The sequence below is a fragment of the Carcharhinus amblyrhynchos genome, chromosome 19, assembly GCF_965287045.1.
Source record: "Carcharhinus amblyrhynchos chromosome 19, sCarAmb.v2.hapA, whole genome shotgun sequence".
NCBI lineage: Eukaryota > Metazoa > Chordata > Chondrichthyes > Carcharhiniformes > Carcharhinidae > Carcharhinus > Carcharhinus amblyrhynchos.
Window position 1 is genome coordinate 35,770,483 of NC_137342.1, and position 20,702 is coordinate 35,791,184.

At 41.6% G+C, this 20,702-nt stretch overlaps 1 protein-coding gene across 1 annotated transcript in view; it reads right to left on the reverse strand.

Annotated features, from left to right (window-relative positions):
- Positions 1-20,702, reverse strand: part of snd1 (staphylococcal nuclease and tudor domain containing 1) — a 907,822-nt gene that overhangs the window by 145,153 nt on the left and 741,967 nt on the right. The window contains exon 18 of the mRNA XM_080207582.1: positions 924-1,068. Within this exon, the coding sequence (XP_080063708.1) occupies positions 924-1,068 (145 nt within the window). The remainder of the gene's footprint in view (positions 1-923; positions 1,069-20,702) is intronic.

Genomic DNA, 20,702 nt, shown 5'->3' on the forward strand with positions numbered 1-20,702 from the left:
CTACTATAGCAGTTCGCTCATGGCAACTATCTTAGGCTGAGCCATATTGTTTCGCAAACTCGCCATCTTATCCAACGCGAGCTGATTCTTTCAACCCATTATCTCATTCATCATGAAAACTTCCTACTTCCCAAAAAATATTCTTCCTGCCTTCTTTTCGGGACTAGACACAATCATTTATGTAGTCTGGTCACGAGATGAAATCCTCTCAGTTATCTTTCACTCACATGACACAGTTTAGAATGTTCTTAAATCCTTGAGGATTTTTTGTCATTTACATAACAGTATATTATTGCAACAGGAAACAAAATGCTGGTCATCAATAAACTCCACATTCCTGCAAACATTACAGTAACATACAACATATCACAAAGCGTTGTAAGTCAGTGAAGTCTTCTTGTTGCAGTGGGTTCATCTCTCTTCTGGGCAATCACTACAGTGCTGCTGAACCACAGTGTTTTCTGCACCTCATTTGGAGTCACTTGGTAAATTCTGCCAGTTTGACAAACAAAGCTAGGAACTCTCTTGGAGATGAAATGGTAAATCTAAACTTAGAATTGTGAAGATGTTAGAGTAAAGGAGTGCACCATTGCTATAAAAAGTGTTGCTTCTGCAGCTTGGACTGGCTTGAGTTCATAAACAACTCAAATTCTTCCAAAACATTAAAACCATTACAGCATTCGCCGACACTCAGTTGATTTCATTCTTTTGTTGTACCTGTCTATATTGAAGAAAGCAAACATTGCAATACTTAGTATGTTTGTCTCTACTATATAGGGCCACTATGAATTTAGCTTAGTTAAGAGATTATATATTAATTGTCATGGTTAGCTTCTGTTTCTTTCGGCCACAGAGACAACATGGAAAGGTTACTGAAGAATACAGCTCTATTCCTGCACCCCACCCCAGCTTTGCATACTGACCAGTTTCAACATCCTGCACATAGAAGTGGAGGTCATCTGTAATCTCAGTTACGAAGACAGGCTTATAGTTGGTTGTGCGCTCCTTCTCCTCTGCGACCTGCAGTACTGCTTCTTCTGCTGGCTGCTCCTCATAATTAGACCAGACCTGCAATAAAGTAACAGAGGTAGTGAGCAGCAACTCAGAACAAAATGTGGGCAACTTACAGTAAATGAATCTATGAGATTCTTTACCCCAGATTGAGCTGTGAATGCTCAATCATTGGTACATTCAAGGCTGAGATCAACAGATTTTTGCATATTACAAGAATCAAGGGATATGGGGATAGGGTGGATAAGCAAACAAGTGACACAGTGGTTAGTATTACTGCCAGGGACCTAGGTTCAATTCCAGCCTTGGATGACTGTCTATATGGAGTTTGCATGTTCTCCCCATGTCTTGTTTTCTTCCCAGAGTCTAAAGATGTACAGGTTAGGTAGACTGCCCATTGTAAATTGCCCCTTAGTGTCGAGGGACATGCCTAGGTTAGGTAGAATAGCCCTGGTAAATGCACTGGGTTGTGGGGAGAGAGGTGGGGCTGGGTCAGATGGTTTTTCGGAGAATCGATGCAGACGCTATGCGATTCTATAAAGGGCAGGAAGAGGATCAGACATGATCTTAAGGAATGGTGGAGGAAGCCTGAAGAGTCACATGACTTACTTCTGCACCTAATTCTTATGCATTTCAGTGGGTCTCTTCATCACACGGCCAATATTTGTGATTTCTTTGTGTTGTCATCATTTGGGTCACTTACTTATGGAAACCCAGGTAAAATAGACATCAGCTGTCTGCACTGAAGAATTGCATGTTAATTCAGGGAAATTTTTAATTGGGCATCATGGCGCTACACCTTTCCCATTTGTCCTGAATGCTCAATATCCTCACATATTCAATTCCTGATCTTGATCACCCTGCAGCCACAATTATACATTACTCATTTATTTCAACTTGTGCATTCAAATTGTCAACCTTTACACAAATACCATGTGTATTCAGATAGAGTGCCTTTAATTCTGCTTTATGAACGTCTCTTCATTTAATTTTCAATTCTGATTCTATTTGATGCTTCCCTGTGCTTTATCTATTTCACATTTTTTTCTTTCCACTTTCCTATTTCCTTCTACCAATTTTGCATCCCTCAAACCTTTTACCAATTTTGCAAACCTCAAATCTGAGCTCTCTGAAGTTCCCATCCCTTTGCCAATCTAATTCAAATCCTCCACAATGGCACTAGGGAATCCCTCTACAAGGACGTTCATCCTAGTCCTGCTAAAATGCAATCCATCCATCTTGGACAATATGTCATTCTCTCAAGCTTTATTTAGTGCTAATGTAATAGTACAAAGCTTAAACCCTCATCATGTTGAAACAGACGTGTGAATGTTAACGACTGAGTCAAGCTGCAATCTTACTTTCAAAAACCATGACTGTTATCATCCAGAAGAACAGAGCATAGAGAGAGACAAGGAGGGCATGATAGAAAGGGAGGGTTTGAGAGACACAGCGAGGGAGGAAGGAGTGACAGACTAGCGCAAGAGAGAGAGAGAAAAAAGAGGGGGGAGGGAGAATGAGGGAAGAGGAGAGGCAGAAAAGAGCAAGAGTAAGGGGAAAGAGGAAGAGAGAAAAAGGTAAGCGAATGAGACAAGGCTTGGGAGGGTGAGTGAGAGACAGGGGACCACGTGAGAGTATGCGAGAGAGAGTGGACCACAAGATGGGACCTTGAGAGTGAGATGAAGAGAGTGAGTAGAAGTGAGAGAGACTGAGGAGGAGGAGATATCTAGAAATTTATATAGCATCTCATTCTAGCCCTCAAGAGAGCCAAATACTTCTGATGAAATAAATTACAGTTTAAATTGCTGCCTTGTGTAGCTGAACACAGCAGGTATTTTGCATGTCCTGCAAATACAAAATCTGTTTTTGTGATGAACTCCCAGCCCCTTTTTTGGATCCTGCCATGGAAACTCTGTGAATAGTACCTCTAGTAGGGCAGCATACCCTCAGGGAACACACTTCGAAATTGCTTCATTGGTTATAAGGCACCTTGCAAAATGCTGAAATCATGAAAGGTGCCAGTTAAATGCAAAAACATTTTTCTTTTGTTGCACTTGAGTCCCTGTTAGTTTATGTGCTGAAGTCCTGGAGTGGAGGAACGCCTGTTCTTAAATTGAGGATGATGTACAAGACGGGAGGAATAAGATTCTGAGAGACAATTAACATGATGGAAATCTGACTATTAATTGAAATTTGGCAAACGTACAGATTTGTGCAGAAATAGTGCTATTAAAAATTTTTACAGCGTACAATTCTAGTATTTCTGTGCCAAGAAATTATATTAGATTTCAGGACCAATAATCTGCCAAGCAAGACCACAACACACACACACATACACACCCACTGAAGTATTACTTCTAAAATCGCCAAGTTTATGAATTTCAGCATGAACGACTAAGCAGATCACATCTGTGGTGCAGTAGGTCTTAATGTGACTTCTTGGTGGCAAAATGATTTCCGAATTATTCGAACAATCCAAAAAGCATTTTCATTTGAAATGAACATTTATATCACCTGTCTGTACTTTGGTTATTCAAGCAGAGTTTAAAAGCAACAGTTCCATGATTGGTTTCAGTATCTCAGATTGCACATTGTGGGGAAAACAGGAGGCAGAGGTGAAGAAAATCATTCAGGATTCCTGGAATCTAAATTCTTGCTGGAAAGCATGTGCACTGAGTAAAGAGGCACAAGTGCGGCTGGAAGATTAATCTGAAATACTCCTGATGGACTGCTGACACACTGGGCTTGAATTTTAGCTCTGCCAGGGCTGGGTTCAGATGTGGGTGCACAGAAAAAACAGTACTGCCAGCTACTTGGCCAACCCCCTTCTCCAGCCTGTCCTCAGGTAAGATCTGGAGAGACAGGATGGCGACTAGTTTTTAATAGCCAGTCAAAGAACAGAATGCCCCAGATTCTAGGAAGTGATGGGGATAATTTAGCTGCAAGACCACCTCCTCCACGTAGCAGGCCCACTGTTCTGGATGGCCTCATGGATTGTCTCAGTGACACCCCCCACCCCCCCCCCCCCCCCCTAGTGGCGGCCGGACTGCAAAAGCCATTCATAAGTTAAACTTTAAAATGTTTGGGGGGAAGAGAATCAGCATTTTGAAGCGTTCTCTCCTAAGTTACCTGCTGTCAGACTGCTGCTGCTTTCAACTTTGAAGGCCTCTGACTGGGCACCCAGTTTAGAGAGGCTGCACATTTGACTGGATGGCAAACTCTTACACTTGTCATTAACTGGCCATGCTGGGGAAAATCACGTCACCATTTTCCATGTTGTGTGTGCCCATGCTCATCACTACCACTCCCCCAATGGAATCATAACCCTGAAGCAGATAGGAGCCCCGCAGACAATAATGGCAGAGAAAATACGAAAGAGGCACCAAAACACAAGTTATACTTTGAGTGAAAGTTGTGTAATGTTTCTGCCAACTTGTGATGTTTTTATCATCCAGGCTATGGCCGACAGAGGCGGAAGCCTTCAGTAGGAGGGAGGTAGCTATGATTGGCCATATTAAGTGCCTGATGCCCACAAGTCGTTTCCACAAACTGATTTTGTACTAATAATTTTCAATTACTATTTTCAGGCTGGATGAAGGAACAGCTGCTTTAAATTTCAAAAGTGACAGCATACAGCTCCCCTTAGAGCCACAATTTCTGATCCACTTTAATACAATGTCCTTGTTAATAAGACCCTGAGGAAAAATGAGAACTATCCTCCATTTGAATAGTGTTCTTCATAAGAGTGGATACATTGCAAGAATTCCCACAGCTGGGTGCACAGCAAAAAGCTCCTTTCTGACATACACCTAACCCTGCAGGGCACATCAGCAGGGTTTCCCCAGAGAGATTTACAGCAAGACACTGTCCCTGGACAGCTCACCCCACTTTCCCTTGGTGTATACACAGCTATGTTTCCCCAGAGCTGAATATAAGTGAACTGTCATCTACTGCTATCAAACTGGCCACGTGGTGCAAATGAAGCAAGGTCTCTCAAAGGTGAGCTCAGTGAACTTCCTCTTCATATATCAGTCATGAGTCTGAGAATTGCTGAAATGAACTCCCCAGAGACGCCACACACTGCTGTTTCTTTTTCTGCTTCTTATCAAATCTACTGCAATCTAATAAAAATGAAACTTGTGGGGCATGTTTGTGGAACAATGCTTCCAGACATTATGGAAAGGTGACATCTTTAATTTTTAAACGCATTAACAAAGCTGGCCAACAAATTTGTCCTCAGGTTAAACAGACTATCAGTTTTTCGGGTAGTGCAAGGAGGAAAAAGACACCATTCCCGTCCATCCTGACTTCAGTTAAGTTTTTTATTGAGGAACTTGATGCACCTGCTGAAGACAGACTGTGCCAATCTAATTTCTAGCCTCTCAGCTCACCCGCCACTGACCTCTTGGACCTGTGTCAAGCTGTAGTGGGAAACTTTAATTTCCCTCATCTAGACTGGAAATCCTTTAGGACTGGGGGTCCAGACAGGGAGGAATTTATAACGTGTCCAGGAAGGTTCTTTGGAACAATATGTTGATAGTCCAACTAGTGAGGGAGTGGTACTGGACCTAGTGCTGGGGAATGACTGGTCAGGTCATCAAAGTTTCAGTGGGGGAACGTGTGGCAAACAGTGACCATAATTCTGTAAACTTCTGAATAGTCATAGAAAAGGATGAGTGTTGTCCTATGGGTACCGTGCTGAATTGGGGGAAGGCTACCTACAGCTGGATTAGGCAGGATTTGGTGGCTGTTGACTGGGAGAAGCTGTTCAAGGGTAAATCCACATTTAGCACGTGGGAGTCTTTTAAGGAGCAGTTGATAAGAATGCAGGACAGGCATGTGCCTGTAAAAACAAAGGACAGGAAAGGTAGGATTCGATAGCCATGGATAACCAGGGAAATTGTGGGTCTAATCAAAAAGAAAAAAGAGGCATACATAAGATCCAGGCAGTAAAACAGATAAAGCACTGCAGGAATACAGAAAGAGTAGGAAAGAATTCAAATAGAGAATTAGAAGGACAAAAAGGGTCATGAAATGTCCTTGGCAGACACGATTAAAGAGAATCCCAAGGCATTTTACACATATACTCCTGTTCCTGAGGGTTGTCAGAGAAAGAGTTGGACCTCTCAAGAATAAAGGAGGGGAATTATGTTTAAAACCCAAGGAAGTAGGTGAGGTCCTAAACGATTGGAGGTCTGTGACTAGTGGTGTTCTGCAGGGCTCTGAACTGGGACCTCTGCTGATATATATAAATGATTTGGATGATGATGTAGCTGGTCTGATTAGTAAGTTTGCAGATGACACAAAGATTGCTGGAGTTGCAGGTCGTGATGAACATTGTCAGAGAATACAGCAGGATATAGATAGGCTGGAAAATTGGGCAGAGAAATGGCAGATGGAATTTAATCCAGATAAATGTGAAGTGATGCATTTTGGTAGATGTAATGCAGGGGGTAGCTATACAATAAATGGCAGAACCATCAGGAGTATAGACACACAGATGGATCTGGGTGTGCAAGCCCACAGATCCTTAAAGGTGGCAGCACAGGTGTAAAAGGTGGTGAAGGTGGCATATGGCATGCTTGCCGTTATTGGACGGGGCATAGAGTATAAAAGTTGGCATGTGATGTTGCAGTTATATAGAACGTTGGTTAGGCCACATTTGGAATACTATGTCCAGTTCTGGTCTCCATACTGCCGGAAGGATGTGGAGGCTGTGGAGAGAGTGCAGAAGAGGTTTACCAGGATGTTGCCTGGTATGGAGGGTATTAGCTATGAGGTGAGATTGAGTAAACTAGGGTTGTTCTCCCTGGAAAGACAGAGGTTGAAGGGCAACCTATAGAATTATAAAATTATGAAGGGCATAGATAGGGTGAACAGTTGGAAGCTTTTCCCCAGGTCAGAAATGACGAACAAGATGGGGGCGGGGGCAAGGTTCTATACAGATATGCAGGGGTCGTATTTTACACAGAGCCTGGTGGGGGCCTGGAATGCACTACCAAATAAGTTGAAGCAGACATGCCAGGATCATTTAAAACTTATTTAGATAGCCACACGAACAGACTAGGAATAGAGGGATACAAATGGATAGTCTAGTTAGGGACACATGATCAGTGCAGGCTTGGAGGGCCGAAGGGCCTGTTCCTGTGCTGTATTGTTCTTTGACCATGAATTGGGGGGGGGGGGGGGGGGGGCAAAATAGATATCCTACCTGAGGATAGAAAGCCCCTTTATTAAGACATCATCCAGATACACAACAACTCTTGGGATGCTTTGTAGAATCCTTTCCACAGTATGCTGAAAAATTGCGAACGTAGATGAAATGGTTGTATACTGGAATAAGCTCTTCAGTACTAATGGTGGCAGATTTCCTTGAGGACTCCTCCAGCTGTTAGTATGCATGACTTAAATCCAATTTTACGTGTTTGAAGCCTCCTGTGAATGGCCTCCTTTTGCAGATTCTATTTTGACTGTATGTACTTGCACTTAAGAGATTTTGTTTGTATGATTGTAAGAGAACTTAGGGAGGGGAGGAATATGGTAGCATGGCCCCCTTTAGGGGATGGTTGTTTGTGTGTCACATGTCCCTCTTGGGGCCCATCAGAAAGAAGCACGCGAACAGCTGCCTTTCAGATGATAGCTTGCAGCTCCTGGTAGGAGGGAACCTTCATTACGAACCCAGGAGTCAGTGGGACTAGATCTGTACCTAAACTGAACTTGTTTATAAATAGATTGAATTATCCTTCAATAAATCACCTTTGTAAATCAAAGCTTCCTTGTTGCGTTGTGCAATAACTACAATAGCCATTCCTGCATATTTCCTTCCAGAATATCCATTCACTAGCGATCAAAGCTCTTGCCACTCAAAGCCAATAATTTCCTCCGTGTGTCCCAACAACTCATGTTTTTGTTGGAACTTGTGTTCCTTAAACACCTAAAAAGAGGAAAAATTTCTTGTTAAGGAATCAGATGAGACAGAGAATGAAGTGAAATTGGGAACCTAGGACAGCTTTGAGATAGAGTGAGTTGGTGTTGCTGGAGAGAGATAAGGAGGGTGTGCAAATGGCCACTGAGCGTAGATCTCAGGATGCTATGAGAACGGCAGATCAAGGAGCATTGTACGTCCTGGAAGTACCTGTAGTCTTGGCTGGATTTGAAATATGAGGGATGGAACTGGAGTTGGAATTGGGTGAATCGGGGATGGAGACAGTTGCTGAGGAAGGAAATATAGCTGTGAAAGCGAGATTTGGTAGCATCGTGGAGAAGAGAATTATAAAGAACCCCTCAGGCTGCATAACTTGCACTGAATGTGTGGTGAATATTGCATGCATCATAATTGTATTGAAGCACCTCAAAGTGTAACTTAAATATTACTGCATCATTTGTAATGACCATTTTGAAATATCGGTAATCTAAAAAAATGTATTGAAGCACCTCAGAATGCAACATGATTGATGTTGAAATCTCAAATATTGTTGCACTATGGTGGTCATTTTGAAATGTTTGCAATGTTCCTTCAGATATTTTACAAATAAAGTACGTTTTTGCAAAAAAAAGTAGGACTCCAAGCTGACCAAGCAGCCTGCCACAAGCCCTCCTTGAAGCCTGTCTCTCCGAAAGCCATTGGCCACCATCTGCCAAGCAGTGCCTGTCTCTGACTATCAATTTCATCTCTAATAGGAATTCTGCACTTCTGCCTTCAGCCAAGAACCAGCCGGAAATGGAACTTCTCCAGTAAGGAACCCTCTCTTGGTTTGGACATTCCGGACTCTGGAAATCACATGAACTGATATCTATTTCTGTGATTATTTCTACCATCAAGTTATTCATTGTTGTAAAACTCACTCTTTTCTATCCCTTTTGCGATATCGTTATGCGTGTGTGAAGTTGCAATCAACTCCACAGGTTTGGATTTGTGAATAAACTAAATTTCCAATTTAATCCTAAAGGAGTTTGCTGTGCGTTACTTCAGAAAATACACAAAGGGTGTATGGAATAAGTGCCACAGTCTATTTTGAAAACAAAAATTACTTCTGCCAACAGATGCTGACAGAATAAAGGAGTCCAGTTTTTCCCCTTTCTCCTGTCTGTAACACCAGACATCTTGCCCAAAACAAAGAACATTTTCTGCAAGCAGGCCCATGCTTTCCGTAACCTCGAGAAACCTCTGTAGGCAGTAGATCACAAACTACAAACTACAAGTCATAGTTATTAAGTATAATTAAACAGAAGGACAAAGACAGCAGATTTTACTAGATGATTGAATTTAACCAATTCTCAATTCCTGTTTCAGAATAAAAAGTCTGCCAATCTCTGTAGTGTTACGTTTTTGAATCAATGTATGTGATACAAAGATTTCATGTGAGATTGGATATTCATGTCAGGTGCTACAAACTCGAGCTTGTTACCTAGCAGAAATAGCAGAGAATTGTTTATTGGTAGTTGGGAAGAGGGGTGGGGAGCTGTTGGTAAATGTGAAGGGTTAGCAGAATTATATCCTTAACATCTCAATCGGAATGTCCCCAGCTTCAATTCCATCAACAACCTCTCTGAAATGTTCTGACCAATTATTTTTATACCACCCATGTTCCTGAAGTTGGCTAATGTTACTAACTCACAAAAGGATTTAACAGGATTTGTGGCATCTCACAGGCCATCTCTAATCTATTAGATAGCATCGCTGCCCTGTTTGAAAGATGTATGTTAGTGCAGTAGTACAGAGCACCCAAGGCGTAATGGGGAAAGGTCACTATCTAAGACATTTCAGCCATGATGCACCGAGGAGAGGAGAATTGTACAGAACACCTCAGGCTGTGTAACTCGCACTGAAAACATGGTGAATATTGCATATACCACAATTGTATCAAAGCACCTCAAACTACAACTTGATCCATAGAGACAACTTAAATATCACTGCAGCATTTGTAATGACCATTTTGAAATATTTTACCATATTGAAGCACCTCAGAATGCAATCTGATTGATGTTGAAAACTCTAACATCACTGCATTCTCTGTGATTTGTCATTTTGAAATGTTTATAATGTTTCTTCAGGTATTTTACAAATAATGCATATATTTTTTAAAAAAGCAGGACTCCAAGCTGACCAAGCAGCCTGCCACAAGCCCTCCTCGAAGCCTGCTTCTCTGGAAGCCACTTGTCACTACCTGCCAAGCAGCGCACGCCTCTGGCTATCAACCTCATGTCACTGCAGCGCCATCTTCGTATACTCAGAGTACTACGAGTCACCATGTTCATTAATGCAGTTTCTACACAAGGTTATCAAACTAAATCAGCATTCAATTCAATACAATGCCAGTTCACAAAATTTTAATTTCAGTATTTTTTCAAGACACTTTGTTGGTAGGTACTTCATGGATGGATGTCATTCCACTGATCTTAGTCAATACTAACTTTAAACCAGGTAAAGGACAAGTTCTCCACAGTTTCTTCCTTATGAGCAAAAGTAGAGAAAAATGCAAGCTCAGGGCTAGGACGGGGAGGTACTTCAGAGGAAGTGGGGTCTCGGGGGCTAATGGAAAGGTAAGAACTGCCAGAGCCAGCTGATCAAATGGTCTAAATTTTAGAATAGAGTCATAGAATCCCTACAGTGCAGGAGGTGACCATTTGGCCCATCCAGCCTGCACCAACAACAATCCCACCCAGACCCTATCCCCGTAACCCCACATATTTACCCTGCTAATGCTCCTGACATTAAGGGGTAATTTAGCATTGCCAATCCACCTAACCCACACATCTTTGGAGTGTGGGAAGAAAGTGCAAACTCCACACGGACATCTGACGTCAGAATCGAACCCAGGTCCCTGGTGCTGTGAGACAGTAGTGTTAACCATTGTGTCACCGTGATAAAGAAATTCACAAGCTCCTCATACTTGTTTTTGGAAGTCTGAGGATGGATGAAAAGGTGAAAAGGGGTTAAGGCAATTTGCCGCAGAGAAAAGAATCCAATGTTTATTTTTCAGTCCAAGGTGACTTTAGAGTAGGAGTAGCTCTGTCAGCTGTGAGTAGGACTTGATAGTGCTTTGTGATCCAGCCAGATCTGGCTGTGAATGGTTAAATCAGTCATCAATCATAACTGCTGGTGAATGTCCCTTGAACTTAAAAGGGAACAGGTATACTGGGGGAATCGCCAGGTTGAACAGACTGATTTTAATGGGAACTAGGGCAATGAAGGTGGAGATAAGGTTCACCTGATCAGCAGCAGCAGAAATGTTGTGAATGGAGCCCAAAGACTAGAGAATTCAAACTTTGAAAATGCATCTGTGAATTCTAATGTAACAATGTAACTTTGAAGGAATGGAACTCAAATGATTAAACAATATTCTAAACTTAGTCATATTAATAAATCAGAGCTAAAGTTAAACTAACCTGTTTCTTCCTATAATTGAACTGTAGATACATTCTATCATGCCAGCTTCATTGCTTGAAAATCCATTCAAATCCTTTTCTTTGCTAATTAGAGATCCATTCATTGTAGACATATTTCTTGTTCCTATTTCACATTACACCAAAATCTGCCAATCTACTGAAAATCCCATTGCAGCAGTGACTTATTAAAGGTAGCCAATATAAATCAGAAAGCTCCTTTCCATTTTGGATTATTTTCTTTTCAATTATCTCCCTGTATCTTCCAAAGAAAGCAAGCTCTTGTTTTTATATAGCAGTCTGGAGAAATCCCAAAGCTCTACACATCCAATGAATTACTTTTGGAGTACAATTCTTTTGGAGCTGAACATGATACAACCCGAGTTCCACATATAGCATATAAGCTAAATGGCCAATTAATTGATGGAGAAATCTTAGCTAGGACAATTATAGTGCAATAGGATTCTTTAATGGCCATCAGACTAGGAAGCAGGATCTCATCAGAAAGATAATAACACAAAATATATCACTCCCTCAGCAAACACTTGGATAAAGTGCCATCCTAAATGATGAATTTAAAGCTTCTATTTCTGAGACAAGCGTGTTAACCAAGCCACTGTATGGTGATACGCAGTGGCTCGGGTGGCTATTATTTATCTATATCCAAATAACTGTTGACAGGTTTTTTAACTGAGGGCATCATAGCAAAGCACGATCCTGCCCTTCTCTGCTATCCACACAACAAACTTTCTTGTGGGTGAGGTGGGTTGTGATTAGGAGAGGAAATGAGGGAGTGGCAGACCGCTTGCTCACCTGGACTTTAAACAAGGCTACCCCGCGGCAATAACACTCTCCGGGTGGCCTGAACAAGTCGAAGATCAGACTTCTATCCTTCAGTCAAAGGAAGTCCCACCCTCGAAAGCAGCCAACTAATGTGATTGGCCAAATGCTTTGGCAGTCCCAGCAGTTGAGAACTCTGTACTGGACTCTACTGGCACTGCCAGGAGACCCTGGGTTAAAGAGGACACGGCTAGCAGAGAGAGATAAATCTGGGGCTTTGGAAGGAGGTGGAGCAGGGAGGGAGGTCTCTCATCCACTGGCTCTGACATCCATCATTAATAAATCCAAATTTATTGACTACAGCTCAGCCTTTGACACCATTATTCCTGTAAAACTCATCCCAAACTCTGTGGCCTGGGGCTTGGCTCCTCAACTTCCTAATCCATAGACCACAATCAATAAGGATAGGTAACAACACCTTCACCATGATCAACCTCAATACCGATGCCCCACAAGGCTGTGTATCCTCAGCCTCCTATTTTAGTCCTTTTTCGCCTATGACTGCGTGGCCAAATTCCCCTCCAACTCGATTTTCAAGTTTGCTGATGACCCCACTATAGTGCATTGGATCTCAAACAATGACGAGACGGAGTACAGGAAAGAGAGAGAGAATCTGGTGAACTGGTGTGACTACAATAATCTCTCCCTCAATGTCAACAAAACGAAGGAGATAGTCATCGACCTTAGGAGGTGTAGTGGAGAGCATGCCTCTTCAAGTTTCTAGGTGTCCTGCTCCCTCATGTTGGTGCTATAGTTAAGAAAGCCCAAGAACACCTCTATTTTCTCAGGAGGCTAAGGAAATTTGACATGTGTGTTACGACTCGCACCAACTTTTATAGATGTACCATAGAAGGCATTCTTTCTGATTGTGTCACAGCTTGATATGGCTCCTGCTCTGCTCAAGACTGCAAGAAACTACAAAAGGGTCATGAACAAAGTCCAGTCCATCACTCAAACAAGCCTCCCGCCCACTGATGCTGTCTGTATTTCCCACTTGGAAAAGCAGCCAGCATGATCAAGGACCCGATACACCCCATATATACTCTCTCCCATCTTCTTTCATCGGGAAAAAGATACAAAATGTATCAACTGACTTAAAAACAGTTTCTTCCCTGCCAATGGACTTTTGAATGGACCTACTTTGTACGAAGCTGATCCATCTCTATGTCCTAGCTATGACTGTAACACTACATTCTGCACCCTTTCCTTTCCTCTCTATATAAACCATGTGCTTTGTCTGTTTAATGCACAAAAAGCAATATTTTTCACTGTATACAGATACATATGACAATGATAAATCAAATGTGCTAGGCCAATTCTAATGCCTTGCTTGAATTCATCTAACCTGGTACAGATTGGAAATCAAACACATGGGGGTAAAAAAGAGCAGAGAAAAACTGAATTGACAAGGGTTTAGACTTAGATCTGGATCATAAAATGAGAGCAATAAATCATAATTTTGGTAAGAAAACTTTAAAAAATATTAACTTGATGCTTGAGAATCATAGAACATTGTTCCTCAAGGCAGGAAACCACCAGGCAGTAACAGTGCTCATGGTGTATTTACTGGGACAGACCTCGTGTTTATCCAGCTTTCTTTCACCGAATCATTTGCTTTGATGCTGCATCCAATAGGCAGGTCGACAATGTACAGATCAAAATATGCCCCTCACCACTGCATCTACACAAGAAAAATTAAAATGCAAAAAACCCAAGCAGTCTTTTGAAGCTCATTTCTCTCTAACTCTCTTAAATATCTTCAACTGAATTTTAAATGCCTCCAATGTCTGTTTCTTATTCCTTCTGCATGAAGATAATCTTTCTGATATTTGATCTGAATTTACTTTTCAGTTGTTTATTTTCACGCTCCCTGGTCCTACTGACCAAGCTGACTTTAAAAGGAATATATTTTGGATTTACCTTTTTAGGCTATTTAATATTTTATAAATGTCAATCGCTCCATTAACCGTTTTATACTGGGTTATAGAGATTGACCTTTCCTCATAACTCAGCCCCCTACTGCAAAAATCAGCCTTCTTTCGACATCCTGGAAAGTTAAAGGTTAAGAATCAAACTCCTTTGTATCTTCGAGCAACTGATTTTCTAATATCTGTATAAACACCATGACTCTTGAGCGTCAAGAGTGGGTAGCATGGTTTTTAGTGCCTCAGCATTATATAGGGAAATGCTTGTGCAAGAAAATAGCTGACATCAACCACGGGTGATTAAAGTACAATATTAGTGGCTAATGGAATAAACATAGGTAGAGGAATCCATCAATATAGCATTAAAAGATAATGGTTAATAAAACCAATCCTTCAAATGCTTTAAAAACTGTTAAGCCAGAAAAAATTTGTTAAGGGATATAGCTTCAGAGTAAACAAATTCAACTGCTTACATACATAGACTGTCTTTAAAAGTTTTGGGAACAAATACTTCATGAGGTCTTATCTGTGATATGCACCTTTGATAAAGGCAAAATGTGATGCGTAAAGGGACATGGCTTTTAATAGATCTTTGGTGAACTAAAAAGATACAGAAACTGCAATCTGTACAGAACTTAGCTGATCATCTGTGTTGTTCATTAACAAAGTCTGATCTGTATACTCGACAGCGAGTGTTCTGTGCTTACTTGAAATGCATCTGAGGTCCCTTTTAAAAGTTCATTCCCAGCATATGGGCATCGCTACCAATGTTAGTATTGTTCATTCCTAGCTGCCCTTGAAAAGTTGAGCCTTCTTGTTCAACCCCTGTCGTTGTGTAGTAGCAGCTCTCACGGTGCTTTGTGTGTTCCAGATTTTGACTCAGCAATGATGAAGAAATAGCAAATTTATGCCCAAGTTGGATTTGTGTAACTTGGAGGATAAGGTGTGAGGAGGATAAGGTCCCATGCACTTGCAACATCTATCCCTCCAAGTGGTGTAAGGTGTTCAAGTTAGCAACATTGGATTTTATAAGATGGTTATTACTGTCTCCTTTAATTCAAGGTAATATACAGTAATTTGGGGTGGTGTGGGGATTGTGACCTCCTACAATGTCTACCCTGAGACAGGCTCATGTGACTTCAGGCTAAATTTGCCTGGAGATAAGCCCATATGACCTGTTTGTTATCAGAGGAACTCAAATCAGAACTTACTGAAAGTGAGGTGCACATTTTAACACCATAGTGCAGAGGAGGAGGCAGCTGGTCCCATTATGTACGGACTCAGAAGCAATCAGACAGATCTGGAGAAGAAGATCTGCAATGCAATCTGCTATGTCAAGCAGAGGGAAAGGGCGGTTTTTGGAATTACCACCAAGCAGAGAGCTGGTAAGGACGGATCTCCTATTCAAAGAAATTAAGCTTGTGGCAAGACCGATGAATCAGCAGGGGTACCTTGTTACTGGAAGTACATTTGAGTATACTCAGAAGATTGAGTAAGAAGTCACACAACACTAGGTTAAAGTCCATAAGGTTTATTTGGTAGCACGAGCTTTCACAGCATTGCTCCTTCATCAAATTAATACATTCACCTGATGAAGGAGCAGCTCTCCAAAAGCTCATGCTACCAAATAAACCTGTTGGACTTTAACCTGGTGTTGTGGGACTACGTACCCCAGTCCAACGCTAGGAACTCCACATCAGAAGATTGAGTGATGGGGACTTCAAAAGACACTGGAAGATTCACCCTGGTGGGGCGGGGAGAAAAAATCCCGTTGCTTGGGATTTTAAACATAAGAACATAAGAAATAGGAGCAGGAGTAGGCCATCTAGCCCTTCGAGCCTGCCCCACCATTCAATAAGATCATGGCCGATCAGAAGTGGCTCAGTTCCACTTTCACGCTTTCTCCCCATAACCCTTAATTCCCTTGTCTGTCAAAAACCTACCTACCCATGACTTAAATATATTTAGCGAGGTAGCCTCCATCACTTCAACGGGCAGAGAATTCCAGAGATTCACCACCCTTTGAGTGAAGAAGTTCCTCCTCAACTCCATTCTAAACTGCCCCCCCCCCCCACCTTATCTTGAGGCTGTGCCCTCTAGTCCTGCTGTCCTTTCTGAGCGGGAAGAATCTCTCTACCTCTACCCTATCCATCCCTTTCATTATCTTATACGTCTCTATAAGATCCCCTCTCATCCTTCTAAACTCCAACGAGTACAGACCCAGTCTATTTAGTCTCTCTTCATAGCCCAACCCCCTCATCTCCGGTATCAGCCTAGTGAACCTCCTCTGCACTCCCTACAAGGCCAAAATATCCTTGTGCATGTGCGGCGACCAAAACTGCACACAGTACTCCAGCTGCGGCCTCACCAGTGCCCTGTACAGTTGCAGCAAGACCTCCCTGCTTTTATATTCTATCCCCCTCGCTATAAAGGCCAGCATCCCATTCGCCTTCTTAATCACCTACTGCACCTGCAGACTGGGTTTTTGCGACTCATGCACAAGGACCCCCAGGTCCCTTTGCACCGTAGTATGCCGCAGCTTTTCGCCCTTTAAATCGTAATCCCTCCTCCTATTATTTCTGCCAAAGTGGATAACCTCACACTTGCTAACATTGTACTCCATCTGTTAGGTCCTCGCCCACTCGCTCAGCCTATCCAGATCCCTCTGCAGACTTTCCACACCCTCTGCACAATTTGCTTTTCCACTCATGAGACTATATTTCTACCAAGAGTGTGATGCAACATACAAACATTGTAAGGGGTCTTCAGTTGAATTAAGAAGTTAATAGGGAATATCTTTTCCACTGTTTAGGGTATTAGTTAGCTACTAAAAGTAATGTCTAGTTGATGTTTATTACAGTTAAAGTCTTAAAATGCAAAATTTTGTTGTGATATCTGTTTGCTGGAAAATTCATATCTCTTTTTTAAAGTTATTGATCTCAATCAAGATTTCAACAAAATTTGTTAAAAAGAAGCTGAATACCAACATTTAAATCTTAGTTTTTAAAAACAGTCAACTTTTTGAATTTTGCAAGGCAGGTGTGGGCTTATGTGAACGCAAAAATGTAGGAACTTCGTTATTGCTATTGTGATTTATACACAGACATTATTCAAAACAAACCCTTTCACACTGTTAGCTAACTGCATAATTAATTCTATATATCAAAAATTCCATTAAGCAATTCCCTTTCTTTGCTCAATGAATTATTTGTCAAAGCGTGAATCTGTTACATTGCATTTTTAATTTGAGACAAATTAATGCTGTATTCTTCGTGACATGGCAAATTACAAGCCATTACATATTCATTAAAAACTGTTGTCCCTTTGAGGATTAAAATGCATTATCCTTTCTGCGTACAATATCAAAATTAGGGCAGGGGAAAGAATAAATAAAAATTTGCAACCTTCATACCTATTTCACACTCAGATTAATGGGTCTTGTCTGAAAACTCGAAGTTTTGATACACATTATTAAAACTATATACAGAGAGCTGAGGAAAGGCAATATTGATGGGGATGCCAAGGTCCCACCTCAGCCTTGAAGCGAATTGCAATAAAAAGATTACATTGTTTGTAAATGTAGGTGACTTGATTTGACCTCTGAAGATACAGAATTTACTAGCTCAACACCAGAGAGCGTGGCAGAAGGCAACTCCATTCCTGCCACTTGGCCAGAAAGGGACTACTAAATCTCACTAATGTCACTGGAGTGGGACTGTGAAGAGGAGAGATACACCACAATCTGGAGGTATATTACTTCTTCCAAATTATGAATAATTTGCAACAAACAAACAATTTTCAAGAAATTTCAAGAAAAGCAGAAAAAAATTGTTTGTTTGTTGCAAAAGTTAAACTGTTCTTGATTTGTAAAAATAAGAAAAGTAGAACAAGCCAGAGAGAACACAAAGCAGGGAAAAAAAGCGAAAGAAACGCAATTACCCTGAGGCAGAAAGAGGTGCACAGTGAAGATCATAGTAGTGGAGTGCCAAAACACTAGCCTTGTGCTTTTTTTTAATGTATGAACAGAATGTCACCAATTGCAAGAGAAGTTGTACATTATAACAGTAGCAGCAACAACAACGTGGTAATCGAAAAATACACAAAATACAAACACTGTCACAAATGAAATACGCAAAATGCATCATGTTTTTCAGTATCTTGCTTATACTAATCTAACAGGGCAAGGGAGTCATTTACACAAATGGGACTGTCTGTAGTATAAAGTGTACCTTTCTTTGGAGGTTACAACAAAGTTATCTTTCTGGGGAAGAATATAATAGCTTTCGTAAAATTGTAATCCTAAAGTTGCAAATTTGGACCATTTGAGCATTGATATGCAAATCTCTAAATCCTATGTCGGAAAGCTATTTGCCCACACAACAGAGCTTCAATCTGGTTTCTTGAAATAAATTAGCACCTCTGCTAAATAGAAGATAAAAGCAAAAAATGCCAACAAAATGAAATTTATTTGTGCTTTGTAATCTATGATGCATCTTGCATCACAATGATGAAAAGCAATTTATGTCATTTCCCTTTAATTTTTTGTTGAAAGTACTTATCAAATATCAACTACTTTATCTTGGAGTTCTTTTTCCCCAACTTGTTTTCCCAATGATGTTCTGAAATGGGCATAACACGATTAACTCGAATCATTTCTCAGCTTTACTATTTAACTTGCTTTTGCAAATTCCTATGATTCTCCCCCTTTTCTCAGCCTTGGCTCAGTTTGTAGTGCTCTTTCCTCTATCAAAGAAAGCTTCAAATTCAAGTGCCAGATAGTCTAACTTGACAGAGGGACTGCTGCATTGTCAGAGATCTGGGCATCACAGTGGATAGCACCTCTGCCTTGCAGTGCCAGGGACCTGGATTAGATTCCAGCCTTGGTTCACTGTCTGTGTGGAATTTGCACATTCCCCCTGTATCTGCATGGTTTTCGTCCAGGAGCTCAGATTTCCTTCCTCAGTCCAAAGGTATGCATGTTAGATGAATGGCCAATGTGAAATTACCCCTTGTGTAGGTTAGGGCGATTAGCAGAAATAATGTGCGGGTTGGAGGTGAGATAAGATAAGATGCTCTGTCAGCACAGATATGATGGGCCTATATTGTAGGGATTCTATGATTATTCTTTGGATAAAACATTAAGCTGAAGCTTGCTGAGATGGTTGTTGTTAATGCCAAGGAACCGTTCAACAAAAGCAAGGAAATTTGAACCGCCTTGGAGTACTGTGTGCAGTTCTGGTCCCCACATTACAGGAAGGATGTGGAGGCTTTGGAGAGGGTGCAGAGGAGGTTTACCAGGATGTTGCCTGGTATGGAGGGGAGGTCCTATGAGGAGAGACTGAGGGATTTGGGGTTGTTTTCGCTGGAAAGAAGGCGGCTAAGAGGGGATCTTATTGAAACATATAAGATGATTAGAGGTTTAGATAGGGTGGACAGTGATAGCCTTTTTCCTCAGATGGAGAAAGCTAGCACGAGGGGGCATGGCTTTAAATTAAGGGGGGGTAGTTATAGGATGGATGTCAGGGGTAGGTTCTTTACCCAGAGGGTGGTGAGGGATTGGAATGCCCTGCCTGCTGAGGTTGTAAATGTGCCTAGTTTGGGGGCGTTTAAGAGATCTGTGGATAGGTTTATGGATGAAAAGGGATTGGTTTAGGTTAGTGGGTCATTGTTTTTTAACTGGTCGGCGCAACATCGTGGGCCGAAGGGCCTGTTCTGCGCTGTAATGTTCTATGCCTTAATTCCTCCCTTAAGCAGCACCAGCAAACACAGATTAAGTGGTTTACTCTTGTTGGTTGTGGGATTCTACCATGTACAAAATGGTTACTACCTTGATTTGTATTTCAACTATATGTGGCTGCAATTCAGAGTTATTCATTGTATGGTGGATGGTCACTGTGACTATTACGGGTCTAGTGATCCATGGCCCTTGTCAAATGCTCTGGGGTTATGAATTGAAATCCCACTGTAGCAACTGGAGTATGTAAATTTAATAAATAAATCAGGAATAAAATGCCAGCCTCAGCAATGAAGATCATGAAACTACTGGATTATCACTAATACCCTTCAGCGAAGGAAATCCACTGGCTGGGCCTACAGCAATGTGGCTGACTTTTAATGGCCCTCTGATAGCCACTCATTTGTATTAAACTACTACAGAAAATTCAAAGAGGAATAAAACCAGACAAATCCTTTGGCTTTGACCCACGCACCAGAAACAAAGTCAAGCAACAACCTGATGGTAATACTTCAACCTTATAGTCAATGTCCCAAACTATCAGAGCAGACCTATCAGAGATGGGAGCCCAGACAGCTTGACACAGTACCACAGCCAGTACCAACACACTCCATGCATGCCTACCCTGCCAATCATAATAATGCTGGAGGGTTAAACTGGGGAGTAAGTCCCGACCTTGGGAGCTGCTGGCGTATCTGATTACCCAGCAGTGCTAAGAGCGCAGTTGTGGATGCTACTGTGACTGCTAAGTCCCACGACAGGAGCCCCAAAGTTCCTGGAGTGAGGTATATCAGGGGCTTTGGGCA